At 41.1% G+C, this 22,604-nt stretch overlaps 1 protein-coding gene across 1 annotated transcript in view; it reads right to left on the reverse strand.

The window, feature by feature from the left end:
• Nucleotides 1-22,604, reverse strand: part of kiaa0319l (KIAA0319-like ortholog) — a 26,481-nt gene continuing 3,877 nt past the window's right edge. The window contains exons 4-26 of the mRNA XM_030411295.1: nt 20,275-20,456; nt 19,544-19,657; nt 16,697-16,965; nt 15,806-15,892; nt 14,997-15,231; nt 13,169-13,264; nt 12,523-12,620; nt 12,270-12,357; nt 11,578-11,670; nt 11,354-11,486; nt 10,594-10,699; nt 10,326-10,448; nt 10,098-10,221; nt 8,771-8,903; nt 8,493-8,641; nt 6,834-6,985; nt 6,605-6,743; nt 5,502-5,661; nt 5,263-5,405; nt 4,281-4,403; nt 3,678-3,768; nt 3,420-3,511; nt 1-3,139 (exon numbers count right to left, since the gene is read on the reverse strand). Coding sequence (XP_030267155.1) covers nt 2,943-3,139; nt 3,420-3,511; nt 3,678-3,768; nt 4,281-4,403; nt 5,263-5,405; nt 5,502-5,661; nt 6,605-6,743; nt 6,834-6,985; nt 8,493-8,641; nt 8,771-8,903; nt 10,098-10,221; nt 10,326-10,448; nt 10,594-10,699; nt 11,354-11,486; nt 11,578-11,670; nt 12,270-12,357; nt 12,523-12,620; nt 13,169-13,264; nt 14,997-15,231; nt 15,806-15,892; nt 16,697-16,965; nt 19,544-19,637 — 2,925 coding nt within the window. The 5' untranslated portion in view covers nt 19,638-19,657; nt 20,275-20,456 and the 3' untranslated portion in view covers nt 1-2,942. The remainder of the gene's footprint in view (nt 3,140-3,419; nt 3,512-3,677; nt 3,769-4,280; nt 4,404-5,262; nt 5,406-5,501; nt 5,662-6,604; nt 6,744-6,833; nt 6,986-8,492; nt 8,642-8,770; nt 8,904-10,097; nt 10,222-10,325; nt 10,449-10,593; nt 10,700-11,353; nt 11,487-11,577; nt 11,671-12,269; nt 12,358-12,522; nt 12,621-13,168; nt 13,265-14,996; nt 15,232-15,805; nt 15,893-16,696; nt 16,966-19,543; nt 19,658-20,274; nt 20,457-22,604) is intronic.

The following is a 22,604-nucleotide window of genomic DNA, read 5'->3' on the forward strand; positions in this document are numbered from 1 at the left end:
TCAAAATCAAGAACAAACTGAAACGTTTTATTCAATTTACAGATTATCATGTTGCATCAGGTCTGGTCACACATAAGGAAATAAAGGGGGGAGGGTCATCTTTCATTAAAACGCCTAAAACAACTTAAATTAAAGTCCCTTCATTTGACAGTTGCTCCCCATTTTCTCTGTCTGCCTTCACAGTGGACTCCATCAGAGTCAAGGTCATCACTTACTTCTATAAATCCCAAAGTGAGTGGTAGAGGATGCATGTAGAAGAAAATATGCAGAGTTTTGTATTGTTGAAAACCAAAAATAAAATAAAAATCATCCTTGAAATTGTTTATTCAACTGAGTTTGTGGGCAAAACGTCTACAGATAAACCTGGCGATTACTCCAAAAGTCAATTTTCTATGATGTGCAAAAAAAACACAGGAACAATAAGACATTATTTCAAAGTGTTAAAGAGATGGCATTTGTTTTTCTCAGAGTTGGCACTTGGGTGCACTTGATTTTAAATTTGACTCACACTAGCAAAAGATGACCAGATCAATTCAGCAAGTCTGGAAGAGATATTTCAAAAAGCATCTCCATACCGGCCAAACTAGTGCAGCAGAACTGAAATCAGCATGAGATTATGCAACTGTGAGAAATAGACTTTTTTTTTTTCCCCTAAAATGTTTTAAGACCATTTCTTATTTCACACAAGCTGTACTGTCTCAATGGCGTACCATTTAAACATTCGACAACCAAAGAAAAAGTGACTTACAGGCCGTTTTCTCATGCAAAGCAATCACACACTGAGGCGCTGCAGGGAAGAGGCACAGAAACACCCGTCACTACGACTGACACGCAGAACAATCAGGTATCTTTTCTTTTTCTTGTCTGTGTTTTTACAGCTTTCCTCTGCATCTTGTTGCACTCATTGCAAACATCCTTCAGATTAAAGAAATCCTTTTCTTTTCAGGACTCAACACCGTTTCAGATCATTCCAGACACACAACTCAGTATCATCCCTACTGGAAGTTTAATAATGGGCGATTTTAATGTCTTTTTTTTTTTTTTTTTTTTTTTTTTATCTCATCACTCAAGTGGATTTCTTTCAGTTTTTTTGTGGGATTTTTGCCAAAAGGGAAGCACGCATCCTGTTTTTAGTCAAACAAATTGTAACTGGTTGAAGTTGATATTGCACAGAAACTGTTTTAAATTACCCAGTCACACTTTCATTCAAGCCTACAGCTATGTAACGTTTACTGAGGTGCTTCTGGACTTGAGCTGAATTCACATTTCCTAAAATATATTCATTCATCTGAACTTTAAAAAGGTAGAGTTTGTAGAATAGGGCCAGAAATCTCATAGGTAGCGTAAAAAAACAAAAAACAAAGGGGGGCAGCATGTAACCAACAAGTGCTGCTCTTTGCTAACAATCCTCATCTGTAACTCGCTACCACTGACTAATTAGCTCACAGCTCAGTTAGCCATGGAGCAGCTGAGGAGCATGTGAAACATAGCGACTGCCACAGACATGTACTGTATGTTCCAGCTGAATATCGTGCCAACTTACGTAGACATCTCCGCAACATAACATCAAAACCGAATTTCCTCAACCTCTGTTGATAATGTTGAATATTTTAAACTAAAATTCTGGCCATATCTTACAAAATTCTCCTTTACAGTCAAGGAAATCAAGTATTTTACTCATTTTGAACGCAGTAAAGTCCTGTGTTGTTTATGGCTGAACCTCCCAACATTCACCATCACAGATCTCCTTTTTTCAACCAACAAGAGACAACATGAGACTGAAGCTGACAGACATGAAATCAAAGTGCATCGACGTCTAATCACAGCCTGAAAGTTGTTTGCAAAAAAGAAACAACAACAACAACAAAAAACATAAGTGGTCTTCATGGTTCAAGCAGTCGTTACATTATTGAACATTGAGGTGAGTGAGGAAGCAGGGTCCAGTCCATCCCATTTGTTGTTTCCGTTGGGACAGAACTCATTAACATTGTTTATTCCAGTGTGTGTTCCAGCGAATTTAATCCACAGAGAAGCCTTCAGAATAAAAGCATGGCGTTTTTTGTTTTTATTTCTTCTTCTAAAGGATCTTCTGCCTCTGAGCGCCGTTACGTAGATGTAAAAACATACAAACTGCTCTGAAGAAGCATCTTTTTGGCTCAGCAGCCAGAAAAAATTCACACATACACCCAACATACAAACATGCAGGCGATCATTCCAGTATCAAATCAGAGCAGAGCGACAATCTGTCGCTCTTCATGCACTTCTTTTCTTTATTTTGTTTTTTTGTTTTTTTTGGAGGAGTTGTTGGTAGCTCTGTTTTGGTTGTGTTTCGCCAGAGTTAACCATTGGTTTTTTTTTTTAACATGGCAGTGTTTGGTAGCATCAGTTTGACCTGGAACAGTGTGAATAGGACTTCTTTGAGTGTGCACGTGCGTGTCTACGAGAGGCAAGGTGTGAGCAGCGTGTCAAGTGGCTGGTTTTCATGTCGTTGAAGCTGAGAAAGTCACTCCGCTACTTCCTCTCCCAGTCTCTAACCGTCAGTAAGAGGGGCAACAGTACATTCTTTATGTCTCTGTGTTAAATAATAGGGGTCTAACGTTATATCATCATACCATTCAAAAGGACAGTGCTCACCCCTAGTCCTCAGCGATACTATAGTTTTTTCCCCTCAGTATTGGCTCAGAGTCGGAGCAGGGGAACTTCAGTACAGTGGTGTTTTTTCATGACAGTGGGACAACATGTTTCCAGCATGTTTTTCCTCTTTTCCTCCTCATAAATCCAGCTATCACACAGTCTGTCCTCATGGATGAGAGGTGTGAGGTTTTTGTGTTGAAAGACCAACAAAAGAGAAAAAGGAAGAGTGAGGAGCAGGAGGGTGAGACAGCTGGAGGAGGAGGTGTGAGTGTTAGAGGGCAGCGTCGAGCTCCCCCCCTCCTCCCTTGCTATAGCAGCTCGTCTCGTTGCTTTTTGCCCCTCACCGGGCCCTGGCCGTTCCTCAGGGAGCCGTTCTGTGGCCGCAGGAGATGCCCGCGCTCCTGCTCCGTCCACGGCACCCCGCCCTGCCCGTCGTCACTGTCCAGGTCAGAGTCCGAGTGCATGAGGGCGGAGGAGGTGGGGGCGGTGACGGGCTTCAGGCGGGCTGCTCGGAGGAGAAGAAGAGAAGGAAACGGGATGACCCTTTTAGTTTTGGTCTGAGATGCTGATACTCTAGTGCAACATCAAGTGGCAGTTAATCACAAATATGGAGTGTTTCAACATTAAAAGCATCACTCAGTGACTCAGCTGATACAAGTTTACATTTTCTGAGATGTCACCTGTGATTCACAGCTGCTGACACACCACAGTGCCTTGTCAATTTCGAGAATGGTGAACAACAACAACGTGTGGCTGTAGTTGCAGTGTTTTTGTGCGTGTCTTACCCACTCTCGGTGGCTGTAGCTCCAGACTGTCTTGTTCATCAGCTTCTAGCATTTTATATCTGCTTTTGCTTCTGCGCACTTTGCTCTTACGTCTTTCAGGAAATAAAACAAACAAACCAGACATCAGTTGGTGTCGAGGCAGTTCAAGTATGAAATAGAATCCAAAGAGTTTGATGGAAATTAAACATTCACTGTACATGAACGAAGACATTTAATAATAACTACAAGAATATTTAAAATTGTAGAAATTGTGCTCACCTGTTGCAGCAACACACCATCCCCCAGACAAATGTTGCTATTGCAACCACAATCATAAAGGATGCTATGGTCACGTAGAGTACGCTCCACTCTGAAAAACAAACATCAAGTTAGACACAAAAGGAACAGTTTTTAATATGTAATGTAATATGTGGAAGAAAAAAAACTGCCACATTTCATCTGAAGCACTAACTGTCAAAAATGCGTTTTTCTTCTTGTTCCTGCAGTTCAACATTTCAGTGCGTAGAATGAAGTATGTGCAGAGTTTGATGCTAGAAGTCTGTTTTCACATTTTTTGCTGAGGGCTCCCTGAAAATGTGATTTTAAAATGCGGACCTTAAAGCATGATTTGTGACATCACAAATAGTTTGTGGGCCAATCCTGTTCCAATATTCAGGGGGCACAAGTGTGGTGTGAATACTTGAAGCCTCCAGTGAATTATAATAATTGCAAATTCATACATTTTGGAGGAAGAAGGAGTAGATGCCGTTTTAAAGATTTAAATCCAAATACTTAACAGCAAAAACCATGTCAGACACACTGAAAATATTTTATGTATGTCCTAATACAGGGAGGTCTTCGATTAAGTCAATCTTAACTCACCACAGTTGCTCTCTGCATCGCCGAGCTGAGCTCTGATAAAGTTCTCCATCCAGAAAGGGTGGCAGACGCAGCGCCGTGTGAACGAGTCACACTCGCCGTGACCCGAGCAGTTTAGCTGGCAGACTGAGGAAGATGAGCAACAGATGAAACTAGAGCATTGTCTTGCAGAAAACAGACAAACAATAACCACGTTATAGAACATTAACCCTCAGAAGGCTCACTGAAAGCAAAGGTGAAGATTTTTTTGCAGCAACAGCTCAAAAATGTTAGAAGTTAAGATTGACTCCTGCTTCCAGGTCTTGTACTTAGGCATGATGCCACAACAGATTCTCGGCTTCTCCAAGGCTTACTTGTTCAGAGTCATGTTGGTCGCCAGTAAAAAAGCCATCACCAAAAAATGGCTAAGCCAAGGTTCACCCACTTTAACTGACTGGTTTAATGTGATGCATGATATTTTTGTAATGGAAAAATTAACATTTTTTTTGAGACTCAAGACAGACACATTTAATAAATGCTGGAAAGGATGGATTGACTTTATTAACCCATATAGAGCGGACTTCACGTAAAAGAGTCATTAGTACTGTAACTCCACCTGGCTCTCCACTACACAGACTCTTTGTTTTTTTGGATTTGTTTTGTGTTGTAATCTGTTAGTTTTTTTTTTTTTGTTTGTTTTTTTGTCTTGTTTTTTGTCTTTGTCTCCAATGTTTTCTTTTGTTTTAAAAACAAAAATGTACAGTGCAAGAAGCATGTCCTGCTGACTTTATTTCTTCAATAAAAATAAAATATAAAAAAAAAAAAATGTTAGAGACTTGACCTTTAAGTCCCGTCATTATCTGATCATCATCTTAAGAGACAGCGGTTAAGAGGTCAAAGCAGCGCTGATGCTTTGTACTGCTCTCAAACCACATTTTCCTTTCTCTTTACTCATTTTCCTAATTTGTATGTGTCTCTTAAAAAACTATATTTATCTTTTACTCACTGACTGTATCCACCCGTCTAGCCTTGTAGATTAAAAAGTCATTCTTCTGTTTGCGCAGCTTGTTGCGCAGACCAAGTGCAACGCTGTGGCCGGACAGAGGAGGGCGCCCTGGACCGCCTGACACCAGGAAGACCAACCGAGTACTGAAGAGGGAGGAAGAAGGAAAAACCCTTTGTTACAGTCATGTCCGGCCATAAAGCTAAATCCAGAAAATATGATTCCTGTGCAGAATGTCTCACCTGTGCTCATTAAATGCACTGATCTCTCGCACAATAATGTCGCTGTCGAGCACGCCTAGTAAAACCCCGACCTGACGCAGCAGCATGTCGCGCTGGCGGTGAGAGACCTGCGATACAGAAACCTCCAGCACCAGCTCCACCAGGTCACGCGCCCATATGTCTGATAACCACAGAGAGAGAGAGGTGAGAAAATAGATGATTAACACAGTAGAGACATGGACAAGAGAGGGGGAGGAAGGGAAAAGAAAAAGTAACAAGGAGAGGGAGACACTGACATGGGAAAACCAGGCTGATTGCAGGCTGGATCCATCCGACACTGAAATCTGGGAAAGAGGCCAGAGCTCCAAGAGACGGATTAGTTTCTGGCTGCGTTTGTGTCTGTTCACCGTATGCTGCACACTGACCCGCTCAACCTTCTGCTGTTGGTTGTTGAGTCTCTTGCTGTGTGGAAACCAGGGACGCACGATATTTGATTTTGGCCAAAATCCGGCATGCTGATATTTTCCAATTATTCCGTCCGACTGCTGATGTATGCACATATTCTTTTTTTCAGCCAATATAGAAAACAAAAAATCTCTCTTATTAGAGGATTCAAATGTATTTTTGTAAAGATTTATTTTGTAGATTACCGTAATGTTTCTTCATGTTTATCGAGATAATTGGCATTAGTTCATAACAACACGTAAGAACTGAGCACCTGTTGATTTTACACTGAACTAGAATGGCACTCAGTAGAGTGCATACCTCCACCATCATTGCCTTAAATTTTTGGCCTGTCATATCCTCAGAAAAATTCATTTTGGCCCGATGCCGATGTTTCAGTTTGAAGCCTTTATCAGCAGTTTCCAATGAAATGCTGACATTTTTATTAATTCCTAACGGAAACCATCTGTTTGCATGGGCCGACAGAAGGCCAAAATAACTCAAATAAATCCTTTGAGGTATTACATGATAAAATCCTGTAATTTAACTTTCACTATATCTCTTTTATATTGAAAAAAGCCTTAAAAAACAACAAAGAGATGCAAAAAGAGGTCCATCACCACTTTGAAAGTGTCTCCTTGTGTGTATAGACTGTAGGTTTGTGTCTGCATGTCTGTTACCTGGTTTGACCTCCACTGAGCCCCTGTTACTGCTGGTCTGTCCCTTACTGTCAGTAACAGTCAGGGTGAAGCTGTACTTCCCCTCTACCAGGTTTCCCAGAAACAGCACTGCCTGGTGGTCAGAGTTGTTCAGGACATCCTATCAAAGAAACAAAAATAAAGAAGCGTTAAAATGTTTGTAATTTTTGGCGATGTTGGTTTCAAGGTTAGTTTAGTTTCATCGTCTCACCCCAGCGGCAGGGCTGCTATCATCTCTGGTCCACAGGTAGATGACTCCACCTTTGTCATCGGTGGAGCGAGATCCATCTAGAGTCGCGGTCCTGACGGGCAGAGCGATGGACGGACTCGACACAACATGAGCCACAGGCGGCTGGTCCAGTTCTGGTGGAAAAGAAAAAAAAAAAATAAACACTGAATCAAGACTTGGGAAAACACTGTAGATGTAGATGTGACTATAATCCTCCAACAGCATAACAAGACTTTACAGGTGTTTACTCAACACTTTTAAAAAGGCACAGGGGACATTCAGTTCGGTAAAGCTGAACGAAAGCCCTTTAAAACACACCAAAGTCAAACTGATGGGAGCAGTGGGAGATGAGCACCTCCTTTGTTCCGAGAGGTAAAATGACTGTTTTTGTCAAAACAGCTTCAGAGTCCCATCGGAAAAAGGCTTTCTGACGGCAAGGGGAAGCAGTGAAACCATTCTAAATATATCATACACTTAAAGGGATATTGGCTTTTTTAGGTTGACGTATTTTGTTTTTTAGGTGGCTTTATATGTTTTGCTACTTCCCCCATCGACAGCAATAGATTGCTTGCTGGGGTGTGCCAACTGCCATTTACTTTAGGCAGTATACTGGCTCTGGATAAGTAGGTCAACCTCACACAAACCCACTTCACAAAAACTGAACCATCTCTTTAAGCTATTTATATTTTTGAAATTAAGATCCCAGTTTCTCTTACATGAATGCACACTTGTTGTCCTTTTTTGGATTAATATACGTTTTTGTGGGAGTGACCCCCCAATCCAACAGGACAGTCTGAGGTTTTAACTGCATTAATGCTCCACTGCCAAGGTCTCAAATCAACAAGACAGCAGCACAAAACGCGTTCAGATCTTTGTGATCTCATAGTAAAATATTATTATGTCCAGTCCATGTAATTATCCAAAGGGAGCATCATCATTTTTATCATTATTAACTAATGATAAACTAGCCCTGAACTAAGAAAACATTGGGGTAAAGAAATAAACAAACACTTCCACTCTGCATCAGACTATTTTCATTAGCATGCCCTGAGAATACAGACAGTTTGTTTCTAACAATATGATAAGAGGAACTTCTACTTTAAACATTCCTATATATGAGATTTTAAACAGAAATATAGCAGCACACCACTATTTGGAATATAAAGATATAGTGGAGTAACAGCATCCTGACCAGAGAATAAAGTCTTACTTTGTATGTTTGTTGTTATTCAAGCTTCACTGTTCTTTGTTTTGGTAGCCGGGCTGGTCGTGTGGGCATGTTATTGCACATGAGTTTCATGTTACAAGCCATTGAAGTGCTCCAACTTGACTTGGAGTGGATTTTTGTCCTAATCGACGTGCAAGTAAATCGATGAGTACATAATGTTAATCAACTTTTACCAATATTATGAGAGCTTCCTGGAAACGTTGCTATGGCTAGATGTTGCTAAATGTTGTATATAGCACCTTTTAAAAACTCACACAGACATGTTCTTGTAAAGCTTCAAAATTCTGCATGCTTCCTTAATTACAAATTCATATTTAAAAACATCATCTATAATCCTCACCTGTCTGATTCCACGTCCCTGCTGGCTAAAAGAGACGGATTATCAAACACACGCACACAAAAAATCTCCTAACCTTCTCTGACGATGACCGTGACTGTGTCGCTACTCTGCAGCTTCCTTTCATCCGTTACCGTCAGGGTAAACTCGTACACGCCGACCTCAAGACCTGTCACCGTGGCAACAGCGCTGTCTGCATTCTCAATCTTCACACCGTCAGGACCCCTGGTGGAGGAACAGACGGACAGGGACACAAAGAGAGAATGTGAAGAAGAGTTTTAGTGTAGAAGGAACAGTTTTCGTTTATTGGTGTTTAACTGTATTCTGTGGTTTATCACTCCTTTAGTGACTCACTTGAGTTGTTTCCAGCTGTAGGTTGCTATCTTCTGGTCATCGCTGCTCTTACTGCCGTCCAGCGTGGTTCGATCAACCGGCAGCGTCAGCTCTTTCTCTGGCCCTGCATCTGCTACTGGTGGCTTATTGTTTTCTGGAGGACGGAGAGTTCTTCAATATTTAGTGCAAGCCAACAAAGCACATCACCCCTTAATCATCAAAATGGAATCAAAGCATAAAAAAGAATTTCAAACGGTAAATTTGATGTTTGATAAAATGTTCACTTGGTCAAAATGCATAATTTCTCCACCTTTCATCCCAATCAACAGTTTGGCAGATGGATTATAAACTGTAATATGACGATGGTGTTGTGTTACCATTCATACATTGAGGTTAAATTTAATCCTGTGGCTAACAGGTTTGGTTGCTTGATCGCTTTCAGAGGTGGGAGGTAACAAAGTCCAAATACTTTGTTACTAAACTTGAGTACATATTGCAGTGTAACTGCTTCATACTCTTATCTGGTTGCCTGTATATTACTCTCCACTCCTTAAGTGATATTGCAGATATGTCCAAATACATCTAACCCTACATACAACAGACATCATTATGGAGCAGTCTGTAGCCTTGTGTAAACGCGGACAAACTCCTGTTGTGTGCTGCATGGGTGAAAAAGCAAATGAGGACAATATCCTGATCTTATTTTCTGCATATTACCTAGAGTTCAGCCAAGAAAGGGGCTCATTATACAAAAACAACAACTGCGTTCGGATCAGCAACTTTATAATCATTTCAACAGAATACTACCTGATGCAGAAAATAAAGGTCAGAGTGTTTTTATCCTCTGAAAGTCTCTGACCAACAACACGCCGACATTTCTTTCCGATATCATCTCTCAACCGGTTGACATAGCCTGACCTTGCAGGTGGATGTGAGTCCACATAACAGATCCTGTTTAAACACTGACATCGTCTTGCTGGTGTGTTTGCATTCTGCAGTCTACACTGGGCTCTTATCAGGCTGAGCATACACATACACCTCCCATTCACTGAGTCAGAACGCTGTTAAGCAAACGTTAAGCAAACACAGTCTTGTATCAGTAGTTTAAGTACATCAGCTTCACACATTATAGAGAAAAGTATAAATGAACTACTGCTGTCTGACTCTTAAGATTTCATGTGTATGTTTGTGTATAGTCTGTGGGAACGAGTTAGAGCAAACAAGAAGTGCACACTGAATAAATACACTATCATAAAAACGTAAGTAAAGAGTGACGATGCTACTGTAACTAATACCCTCACTGATGATACTCATTAAACTTTCTCAGGTGGCATTCTTTTTTGTTTACCTGGTTGCACGATGACAGTGACCTGGGCGGTGTCCTGCTGTCCAGATGAGTCCGTCACAGTCAGCTGGAAGGTGTAGTCTCCCTCCTGCATGGCAGACAGCTGCAAGATCGGTGTCCGGACACCCTACAAAGCACAAAAAGATGCCGCTGTCAGCCATGACGCTCTTATCCGGGGAAAAAACTAAAACATGAGCATTAATGAAATGATTAACACTCCAGATTTCTTACCTGCATCTCCACCACCTTGTCTTTGCTCTCGGGGCTGAGGGACCACTCGTAAGACAGGTTGTCATGGTCGTCCGTGCTTTCGTTGCCGTACAGGGAGATGGAGTTACGTGGTAACTGGATGACCTGGATTGAAAAAAATAGGAAAGATTAGCTACTAGTTACCAGCCAATACTGACATGTTTACCTGACTTCACATTCATAAGATCGACAATAATTGTGGTTTAGGGCATTAAAGGAGAGAGGCATGACAATAGAGGATAGTTCAGACCTGGTTTGGACCAGCATTGGCCACAGGCCGGTAGTCCTTGGCTTTGTTGACGGAGAGGGTGGCCTGTGTCGAGTTTGTGGCTCCGTCTGAGTCTGTCACTGTCAAACTGAGGAAAGACATTCATTAGATAATCTGAGAAAAATCACATGAGACGATGTGTGCACTCAGACGCCTTTGGGTTTTGCTATTCCACAGCTACTTGGAAAGTATAACTTAATGAGCTGCGCTCGACAAGTGCAATAAGCCATGTAGGTGATTAAAGTGTGGAAGTTTTCAAAAATATAAACAGAAGGCCAAATATGCAACTGAAAGAATGCAAAGATGCTGAAGATGAATTCGAGAGGCAATTTAACTTCTAAGTTGGACAGCCTGTGTGACTCAACGGAAGAGTTAGTCATTGAAAACGCTCTCTGAAAGCTGAACTCACTAATAACACAAAGGAAAGATAATCTGGATCCGGAGAATGGCCGCCTGATGGAGAATTGAATGAATGGAAGCCAAAATTGATCAGGGAAAAGATAAAGCAAACACTAATTTTGGCCCTGATTATCCGTCATTATCTCTGGCGTACATCCGGCCAAAGATTCCTTTCCTTGGAATGTTCTAATTACGACAGACATACTGTATATAGAGATACGAGGCCAAGTATTCAAGTAGCCAACAACAGCGGTTTGTAACATACCTATGATGTCCATCTAAAAATACATCTGAAACTTCAAGACTCAAAGTTCAAACAACGTTGTGAAAGGTCCACCTGTACCTGAATGTGTAGTTCCCAGGCACCAGGCTGGTGAGGGTGAGGACAGGTGTGTCAGCAGAGACCTTCTCCTCCCTCAGGGGACCTTTGACCTCCTCCCAGTGCCACGCCACCACCTTGTCATCGTCGGTGCTCTCTGAAAGGCACAGGGGGAAGGGGAATGGCAACATATTTAGGTTCATAGCCTTTCACTGGTGTTTAATGTGTTTGTCATGTGAGACACTCACGGCTGCCGTCTATGACCGTAGAGCTGGTTGGCAAGGAGATCTCCTGGAACTTTGGAGAAACTACGGCAACAGGAGGCTTGTTTACCCGCGGCTCTGTCAGGTGGAAAACAAGAAATTAACTCGCTTATTGAGCTCTACATCAGGTGTTTGTGACTGAGGCGTTATGAAACATAAGTGGCTGCTTTGGCATAAGTCTTTAATATACAACTGTGTGTGGGAGAAAGGCAGCCTCGTCTTCCAGCAAAAAAGATTGTTGTTTATTCAGTCAACACGGAGAATTTCATACAATTGACACACAGTTAGGAAAGACAGTACCTCCAAACATCAGTCATGGCCTTCTGATGACAGACTGCAGCAGTACAGGTAAATCTTATAACTGCTTTGTTTAATTATTAGCATGTAGAAATTAGACTCGGTCATTATCAAGGCCAAAAGGTCTATAAAAGGAAATTCTATAGCTTTTTTATAGTTTTTTTCCCCCCTTTTTTTTTAACAATAACGTTTTAATGTGATTAAAAGTTGGGTCAGTTGAAATGGACAGACCCCTTCATCAAATTAACAGTTGTTTCTGTTACCGTATGTCTGCTGAAACCTTAGTTTGTTTTCAGACGGGGCGACATGCACACTCAACCCTGCAAACAACTTTAAAGACCACTAAAGGATAAATGAGATGTTGCTCATTTGCACCTCACCTGGTTTGACGGTGACATTGACATAACCCTCTCCATGAGCCCCGTCCCCGTCCACCGTCACCTCAAACTCATACAGGCCCACAGTCAGCTGAGAGAGGGGAGAGCAAGCAAATCAGGCAAAGCAGAAAGAGGAAGTGATCTTTTTCGGGCTTTTTACACACAACTGAAACCTTCTGTTTCTAAATCCGCAGAGCTCCTCCAGCTGCACGCTTTATTTTTAGCCGAACACGAATATGAAACATGTCGTCTTTACCTTGCTAAGTTTAAGCGTCGTGCTGTGCTTCCCCTCCATCTCTCCGCTGTAATCTTTGGGATGAGTTATCAGACGCCAGTCAAATGCATAGCTCGTCCCTGTGAAGACGTAGCAAAATTAAATACATACATACATTAAATAGAACTGCGCCTGCACTTAATTAAAATCGAACAGATAGGGATAATTTCCAGCTCAGAGATTTCGGCATCGGTAGAGCTTGTCGAGGAGGGATCAAGGGATTAACAAAAGTATGACGTGCATTCCTCTCTTGATGTGCTGTATAATCTATTTCCTGTGTGGATATGAAATTTTCTGGCAAGTGTTTGATGTGACATACAGTATGCAGATGGTGAATACATCTTGTCAAGCAGGTCGTACATCGTAACTCCATCATGGAAAACCAAAATCATCTAAACATGCTTGATGACAGTCAGTCTGCAACTGAGCCACATAGAGAGCTTATATAACTCAGTTTCATCTAAATGTATTAGAAAAGAATTAGAAGATCGTCGTCCATGTGTAACAAATTGCTGCTACATGTTAATGACAATTACGCACAGGTAAGGAAACGTCTGTGTGACAAGTTTCCAGTTTGTTTCCTGGTGATAAACTACAACAGTCTGGATAATAATATCATGGTTTTTACCTGCTGATGCTGGGACCACGAAGGCGTTGAGTTCGACCTCGTTGCGCGGCAGCGTGACCTCAACGCTCTCTCCTGCTGACACCACAAGCTCCCTCACTGTCATGGAAAACAACACAGAAGAAACAAAGAGAGTAAAAACACAGGAACTGCTCAGATTCAAAAGGAAGAAAATAAAACAATCAATTTACACAATTCTTTCACAGTGCCAAATTAAATCATGAATAAAAATGTCTCCCTTGAACTTAACACAACATGTAGGGTGGATAAATGAAGACATTTCAACAATTATTGCCATGTAAAATAAAGGCATTTTATTATTAAATAAATATCAAATAGTGCTCCTACAAATTCAATAATGCAGCTCAATGTTTTCTCTATTCGCACACCCACTGTCTGATATCAACATGTCGGTGTTGTTCCTCAAATCATTATTACTGTTGCTCCTGGACCATAATTGCAACTGATAAATACAACTTTAGTAATGCCACAGCTTTGCAACTGGGTTAAAAAAACATTTCACAACAATAAACACATATTTCTCAGCTCTTTTCTACCAACCATGTCTTTCTACCAAGTCTTTTCCTTTCCTAAACCAAACAAAAGAGGGATTGAAAAAGGGAAAAACAGGAGTGAACTTAGTGTAAAAATAGAAAGTGAACCATATAATATGATGTTGTAGACCGGACACAAACACTAGTCTCCTGAATGAGAGCACTATACGTCACCCATTTAGCAACAACAGCTTGCTTCCAGATGTCGTCACTTTCTCAAATATGGGTCCTTGAGCAACATTAATTATGATGTTTTAGTAATAACACCAATCAGCAGTATCAGATACATCTCACTAGACCTTATCCGTCCAAAAGCACCTGCAGTATTTCACTCATTCCACAGCCCAGTTGGTAACACAGGCTTTCCACTGACTATGTTTCAGTCTCCAAGTTCAAGCTGACATGCAACAGAAAAAAAAACAACTTCTACCATCATCAGACTCCTTTCAAAACCACAAGAGAGATAAGGCAACTGTTCTCACAGGCGGAGCAGAACTCCACATGACTATTAACTGATCACGGTGTCAAATCAGTTTCTCTTTAAGACAAACTGTAATTTGCGTAGGGAGGCGACGGCATTGTGAGATGTTGTCTTTCAGAATCACGAGTTCTTGTTGTGTATGCAAATCTAAGCTCCACATGAAATGCAGCTGACCTTCACACAACTCCTCTGATTTTCACTTATATCAACTCAGCTTGTAATTGCTTCCTTAAGGACATATATTGACAGCTAAAAAGATTTTAACTTGAATGCCAGGACTTGTTTTGCATATGCATTGGTGCGAATTTTTTTTTCTATCCCAGTTAAATTAAGATATCGTCCTTCAGGGAGGAGACACTGACCATACAAGTTATTCCTGTTTGTACAAGCCCAGCATGTCTCAGCACATTCCTACTGCTTACTCTCATTTGGCTTCACACCCACAGCGCATGTCGCTTTCATCTAGAAAAATAACATCTGAGCAGTCTGCCATAAAATTTGTGGGCAAAGTACATCTTCGTTTTGTCAAACATCAGCCGAGGCATAAACAAAGAAGGAACAGTAGAGGATCTTTTACAAAATTCCAGTGTGCGAGACAGAAAAATGCAAACTTAAAGGATAAAGATGTATTTTAAAATATGGACGTGAGAGTCGTGTGAAATCTTCCTTCAAGCCTGCAAAACCACAGTGCTGCTACATTATATATCAGTTCATAATTAATAAATGAAGACAAGATACATTACTGAACGAGCTGAAAATAGGTGATCGCTGTCTGGGCAGATAATGGCTTCCTTACCAGCCTGAGTTGGAGCTGTGATGATAGCAGGCGCTGTGGGTGTGCTGACATCGCTGCTATTGGAAGACGCAGCAGTGTCAACGATGTCCTGCGTGGAGTTTTGCTGTGATGGAGCTGGAGCGGTGTCTGCGCTCCCATTGGCTGATTGGCTCAGGTTCTTCTGGGCTGTGTGAAGGAGTGTGGTGGTGCTGGGAAATGTCGGGGTTAGGTGAGCGGTCTCCAGTTTGGGACTTTCCTGTAAAAATGAAATATTGGGAAACGAGGAGCTATTTTATTCACATTTCCATCTTCGTGTTCCATGTTATTAATTTCTATTTATATATCCCACCAGAGCATCAATTAAAGTTTAGTTTCAGTATCCATTAATCTGCCAAAATGTTTTTAAAATTAATCCATTAATTGTTTGGCGCCAAAGCACAAAGTCACATCTTCAGATTGCTTCTATTGTGCAAAAGTCCAAAAATCTCTTCATTTACAATTATACATGACAAAGAAAAGCAGCTAATCTGCACATTTAAAAAGTAAAAAGAGAGGGGAAACTGAAAGTACTGAATATCAATTTAGCTGGTGATTAATTCTCTCTCAAAAACAGAAACAGCTCTTTACGCCAACTACCGTCTACTACTGCACTTCTACATGTCAAGTGTGATGGCAAGAATGAGGGTGAGAAGAATTTAAGACAGAGCGACAAAGAAAGGGGAAGAATATTGGCTGACTTAAGGTAGTGTTGGTACATGAGGCTAACTAAACAAAAACATGTCAACGATGCAGCAATCAATACAAACTTTGTAAAAACTTTGTGAAGTTACCGTGCTGGGAGGTTTTCTTGAGTGCGTTGCGTGGCTTCCTACATTCTGTGCTGGACGAGCTCTTCTGCGTCTTGTTAAGACGGGACCCTTAAAACAAAGCAGGAGAGAACAAGATTTTTAGAAAAAAATAATTAATAAACTACTATAAATACACCTTAACTCAGGGTATCTGCCAATAAAAAATCCAGATCCGATGCCAGTGCTCTTCTTTGCTCCCAATTAAAAGCGTTTGTACTTCACTGGGTAAATCTCACTGGCAATATTCTAGGTGACACAACAAAGGATAAATTCACCCAAAAATTAAAAAAATCAGTCAATATCTACTTGGCTTCATTCTGATGGAAAGTCATGTGAGGTTTTTTTAGTACACGAACATTTCTTGGGCTGCACAGGGAAACAGTGTTGCAGCATTTTCATAAACAACTGAGGCAGATAAAGACTTGAGGAGATAATGACTCAATTTGTATTTTTGGATGAACTTGTCCTTTAACTAAGTGTTTTTCAACCCTGTTCCTCGGGGAACACTATCCTGCATGTTTTAGATGTTTCCTGCTCAAACACACCTGATTCAAATGAATGCCTCCTCGTCAGGCTTCTGCAGAGCTTGATGATTGGCCGATAATTTCAATCAGGTGTGTTGGAGCAGGAAACATCTAAAACATGCAGGACAGTGTTCCCCGAGGAACAGGGTTGAAAAACACTGCTTTAACTCATTCTGTTCATTTTCAAATCACATTCTGTGTGGAACTTTACAGAATATAATCACATCAAGATCCAACTCCACTTAAAGCTATTAGTTAATTAATTTTTCCTGGTTGCATCACCCTCATCAATGAGAGTGCCATCTGAAAAAACATTTTAAAAACTGGTCTAGATGTAGTCTTTCTTTACCTTTGAGAGCAGCTGAAGGAGGCCTAGGGACTCCTGGTGGGGCACGGGCAGGGAGGAGATGAGGCAACCCCTCTCCCGTGTGCAGCTGAGAAGCACACATCGCCCGCCGAGGCTCCAAACTGCGTTGCAGTTCGGATTCAAGCAGCAGGCCTCCCAACACGTCGCCCCGCCTCTCCCATCTGCCAGAGGGTGCCAGCCGAGGGAGATGGTGCTGCTCCAGTGGATCCCCAGAACCCCACCGGTCACCCGGCAGAGAGTGGCTGACACACCTGAGCAGGGACAGCAGGCGGGAGACAACACAATGTATTTCACTGACTGATGTTTACAAAATTCACTGTAAAAAGTGATCCATACCCTTGCAACATGCTCAATATTAAAAGGATGGATGGTACTTAAAGATTATAAAATGATTTCCCGGCAGAGAAATTCAAGAAACACTTTAGAGAAGCATCTAATTTGATCAAAAGGATCTGCCTCAAGCGGCATCACAGCTCGGCCAGCAGGCAGTGATTCCCAGGCTTTTCAAGATTTCACTTGTTTATATCAATCAGGGCATTGTTGGGTACTCTTGGCATTGTCAAAGGCAAAGGGGCAAAGTAAAACCCACGGCGAATTCCGGTCCCAACTAGCGAGACTTTTCACAGATTAGGCTTTGACTGAACATTTCTCAGAAAGGCCGACATGCAGCCGCAGTTTGAGCAGTCAGCCAAGTCAGCAGCAGAGAGAGGAAGTGAGGCTTTTCCCTGACAAAACAAGACACTGATTAAAACCCCGAGCACAGTGCGCAGTACGAGCAAAACTCCATCCTCTTAGCCAGACCATATCAGACTCATATCAGCACTGCAGTGCGCTGGTAGTTAGCAGGAGCATGAGCCTTTCAAGTATCAAATTGACTCATTTCAGTCCAGTCATTGTCCAACATGAGACATGCATTGTGTAGCCAGGCACAATGAAACAGCACAGACTATTAAATGCCACAGACTGTTAAAGTAACACAAGGAGAAATGGGAGGTTATACTTCACCTCCAGTTTAATAAATGTCAACACAAAGCCGAACTAGCCGTGAATAACAGTAAAGGACAAAGAGTCATTCTCTGATTGCAATAAAAAGAAACTAGTTTTTTAGAAAGCAGATCGAAATCTAAAGTGAAAAATCATAAACTGCAAATATCAGGATTGGTCCCTTGTGCCATTTATAAGCTGCCTCCTTTGAACAGTGTACTCCACTACATGGAGAAAAGATGGTATGAATACATGCAGCCAAATGCTTTTTTCCTTTAAGTGCATCAGGAAAATCTGAAGTTACTTTTATACCCCCACACAGAACAGGGCATTTCTATCACTGATCTCTTCTAATAAGTTTGTAAAAAAGTTATAATCCTTAAGGCTTCAGTCCTGGTTGACCTCCGTGTCCAGAACTTCTTCTTGAGTAGCTCTTTGATAAAACTACATCAGAGGACGAAACAAATGTGTTCTTTAAGTAAAGACGTCAGTCAATGATTTTCCTTTGAGCATCATTCCACCAGCCACTGTCACCCGTTTTGCCTTTGTGTATGATACTGATTGATTGTTCTGGGTTTGAATTTTGTCTGAAGCATTTGTCTTCTAGCTTGAGCCTTAGTCTTGCGTGCTCGGCTGTATGTCACATACGCAGCGCTTGTGTCAAGTAATTGTATACAAATAGTTTGTGTCTTGAAATTTTTGGAAGTGTACTGCTACTTATTAACCTTTGAGATTAAAAAAAATGTTTTTGACAGGTTGTTGCTTTCAGTCCTTACCTAAGTGATAAATAAATGTATTTGACTGCTTCACACTCGGTGTTTTGCCACTTCAACGCTTTTGCTGTGAACCAACAGCAGAAGGAAATGTTGTTTTGTATTCACATAATAAAGCTCTGATACAGCTGTGGGAGAGTGAACAACAAACAGTGATGCTGATATTGACAACATGATATTACAAAGAGCAACACTGGATTACATGCGGCACTATATCATGTGTATTCCTAATTTGGAGGCAGGCAATGTGAATCCCATGCAGAAATGGTGGACCACGCCACCAACAATGCTTACTACAACATGGAGGTAATAACAGAATGAAAACTCAGGACTATTCCTTTAAATAGTATCAAGTGGGGTAGGTGTAAATTCATGGCATTTTCAAGAATTATACACTTTAATATTCACACTTTTTCCTCTGTAAAAACAGAAGTAACAATATTTCCATACAACTTTAAAAAATTCAGCTGAGTCCGAGATCAGTCTGTTGAGAGCTTGTCCTGCTCAGGGCAAGGCCATCAACAATAATGGTGGCCTCAACAGAGAAATGAAAAATCATAGAGAGACAGCTCATCCGAACGTCTCCGATCGTGCTACAACTGCTACCATGGCAACGAGGGAGCTGAGGTTGACTTTATCAGTCAGTGTAACTCAAGTCTGGAAAAACACAGGTCTTGCCAAAAACAAAACACACAAAAGCCGTACAGTTTGTTTGAGAAAGGACCCTTTTGGCCTCGGTTTAGTCATCCCACCCCTTGTCCACTCTGTCCCCCGCCCCTCAATACACACACAGATGCACAATGTCTACACACAGAGACCCTATTGTCCTGTTTCACATTGTAACCCACTGAGAGGGGTGGCATCAGAAGGACAGCCCACATACACACAGTAGGGGTGCCAACAGTCTTCCATTTCTCTGCCTGAGTTTAGTAGGACAGTAAACACCAACTAATTACCTAAAACTTATCCAAACATCCTTACACCCACCTTGAGCAATCAAAGGTGTGCAACCCTAAAGTGCAGACGAGAGCTCATTGTTTAGGGGACACAGATGTTAATCGGTTTATTTTACCTGTGAGAGGAGCAAAGAGCCAGAGGTAGGTCAGCGGAAGGAGAAGGAGCTGAGGTAAGCTCCAGCTAAACAGCGTGTGGTGTGCATAGGACATTTTCCACAAGGACCAAGGACCTAGAAAAAGGAAATAGAACTATGTTAGTACGCTTTAATATTTCCTTTGGATTATATAGCAAAGTCAATGAGAAAATATGTAAAATAAATAGTTGAAAAATATACTAATTAGCTGGCAGAAAGTTAGCTTAGCATAGCACAAAACAAGGGTAAACATAACTTTGTCAGTTGAAAGATCAAACACTAAAACTTGTAAAACTACGATGTGTTGTTTTTACATTTCACAAGAAAGTAATTAAGTGCATCTCCATAATTGTGTGTCTTCCTTTAACACAGCAAGGTATAAAAGAACCAAACTTGGGATTCTGACAGAAGCACAATTACATTTACTCATAAGAAAATCATTTTTAAGGAAAAAAGTCCTCTGAGTTGTATTAATACTACAGACATTCACTTCATTAAGTAAGCTAACATTCATTTTTTTCAGCCAATAGGACTACCAATAGTAGCTGAGCACGCCTATTAAACAACCTGTAAAACACGCCATGCTTACGTAAGAACCTTCATCAAAACGTCATGCTTACGTAAGAACCTTCATCAACACGTCATGCTTACGTAAGAACCTTCATCAACACGCCATGCTTACGTAAGAACCTTCATCAACACGTCACGCTTACCTTTCTCCCGGCCAGGAAGCGGAAGAAAGAGATGCAGGGAAGAGAGAGGGAGCGAGGAGTTAGGTTGGCAGCAGGGTGCTGCCAAGAGGTGACGGGTGAAGACGGGTCAACACCAGCACTCTGAGGAAGAGATCCAACATGGCCGCCTCTGGGGCCTGCAGCTTAGCTCCTCAAACACAACCCTAAAATGCAAGAAGACAAGAAAAATGATTTCAACTTATCTAATATCATTCATATCAGGATGAACAAACATGTGTTTTACTTAATGGAACTGGATGATGAACATTATTAAAAAAGGATAAGTTCACCAAAACACACAAAAAACCCCTCAGTCATTATCTCCTCAACCTCATCCTGATGGGAAGTCAGTGAAGTTTCATAGTCCACAAAACATTTCTGGAGCTTCAACGCAAAACAGCGTTTTAGCATTATCCTGAACAACTGGGAAAAAAAGGAACATAAAATAGAACCATTCATCTTGTCTCCTGAAGCCCCGAGATCCCAAATTGATTTGAAAGCTGTGACATGTGGTCATGCTAACACTTTTAGCTTGGCAGCTACAGTGTAGATTTTAACTAAAATGGGTTGTAAACGGCCTGCGTTCAAATCAATTTGGGATCTCTTTTTTAAGTTTTAAAAACAAGTCCCCATTCACCTCAGTTGTTCAGGGAAATGCTGTGACACAGTTTTGCTGTGAAGCTCCAGAAATGTTCTGTGGACTACAAAACTTTCAAACTTTCCATCTGCATTGCTAATGACTGAATTTCCATTTGGCGCAGAGCTTATCCGTCTATGATGTCCTTGCTTTTTACATGAGTGAAATTATCACCAAAGTATTCTTTTTAGTATTATTATAATAATTTCCACCATATTGCCTCCCCGATATGAATTATTCAGCTTTTTCCTCCTTCTTTGTCTTGATTACTGACAGACAGCAGTTGTCCAGCTCTTTAGAGAAGCACTCCATGAATTTGAATTGATTGGCCTTGAAAACTTCAACTTGATAACAAAATTTCATGCAAATAATATTCAACGGAAGCTTCTCCGCAGAGAGATCGAGGAATAGTTAATACAGGAAATGTTGGTCTCTTTACAACAAGATGTAGGTGACATATTTGAGCTGGACATTAAAACATGTTAATGGAAAACACTGTACCATCAAAAACAGTGTGAGAAAGAAAACTAAATGAGAATGTTGACCAAGAAAGAAAATCCCCTGTTCACACATCAAGTCTCTTTGTGAGTCATGTTGCCGTCAACAGGATATCAACAGAATGTTGCGTACACAATCCTGTGAGCTCCCTCCTTTTAACTATTAGTCGAAGCGAGAGGAGAAGTGAGGAAAGGAAAGGGACAACTACATTTACAACCTTATGTGATTTGAGTTTTGTCACTTTGTATTAGCGAGAGGCACAGCCCATCACACTGCAATATACACAGTCTAATCTATTCAATCTATGTGGTACTGGTGTATAGTCTTGAGGCGTAACAGTCCATTACTGAGTCTGTATGATTATACTGAACATGAAAATGAGTAATGAGTAGCTACACTTTGGAAGGTTGCTCTAAGGAAGAAAGTTATTATTTCTCCTGTGCAACCATCATAAACAGCAATTTTATCACACAATTACATCCCTCACTAGTCCTAGTCCCCTGTGACATTAGTGATAAGTCACTCTGTGTAAAAGATGGATCAGACTCAGCTGCACGTGGAATGCAAAAATTACTTTATCATTAAATTATGTTCAAGACACAGTCACATGCCATCCAGGTCCTTGAGTGAACTCCCTAATGCTTCATGTCCTCTTCTCCAGGAAGTGTGATGAGAAAGTTCTCATTTCAAAGTAATTAGTTACGATAATAAAATCCATCAGAGCAAAAAAAAAAAAAGGAGCAGTAAGATGCAGATTGCTGTACTGAACTCATGAGTTAACATTATGATCTTCTGCTTCTTTGAATCGGTTTTCTTGAGGTAAACAGATCAATTATGTTCTACTGAGTTAAGTAACACTTTGGTGAAGCTGACTTATGATTTGAGGAATGTGTATAGTTAAAAACAGCCATACTGCACTTTCCCCCCCCCTTCTCCAATTCTCCTGCAAGTTTCTACAGCTGAGGGGGATATTAAAAAAAAAAAAAGAAAAAGGCAGGGGGGAGTGAACAGTACAGGTCCTGGGACACAGTGTTCACAACGTCAGCAGACCTCTTCTCCACGTCTCACCATGAGAACATTGGGCAATGTGGTAAATGTAAAAAAAAAAAAAAAAAAGTCAAGCAGCTTTCACATACATCTGCTGAGCAGACAGTCTGTAAATGCATGTTGGCTAGAT

Source organism: Sparus aurata, chromosome 3 (genome assembly GCF_900880675.1).
Source record: "Sparus aurata chromosome 3, fSpaAur1.1, whole genome shotgun sequence".
NCBI classification, from domain to species: Eukaryota; Metazoa; Chordata; class Actinopteri; order Spariformes; family Sparidae; genus Sparus; species Sparus aurata.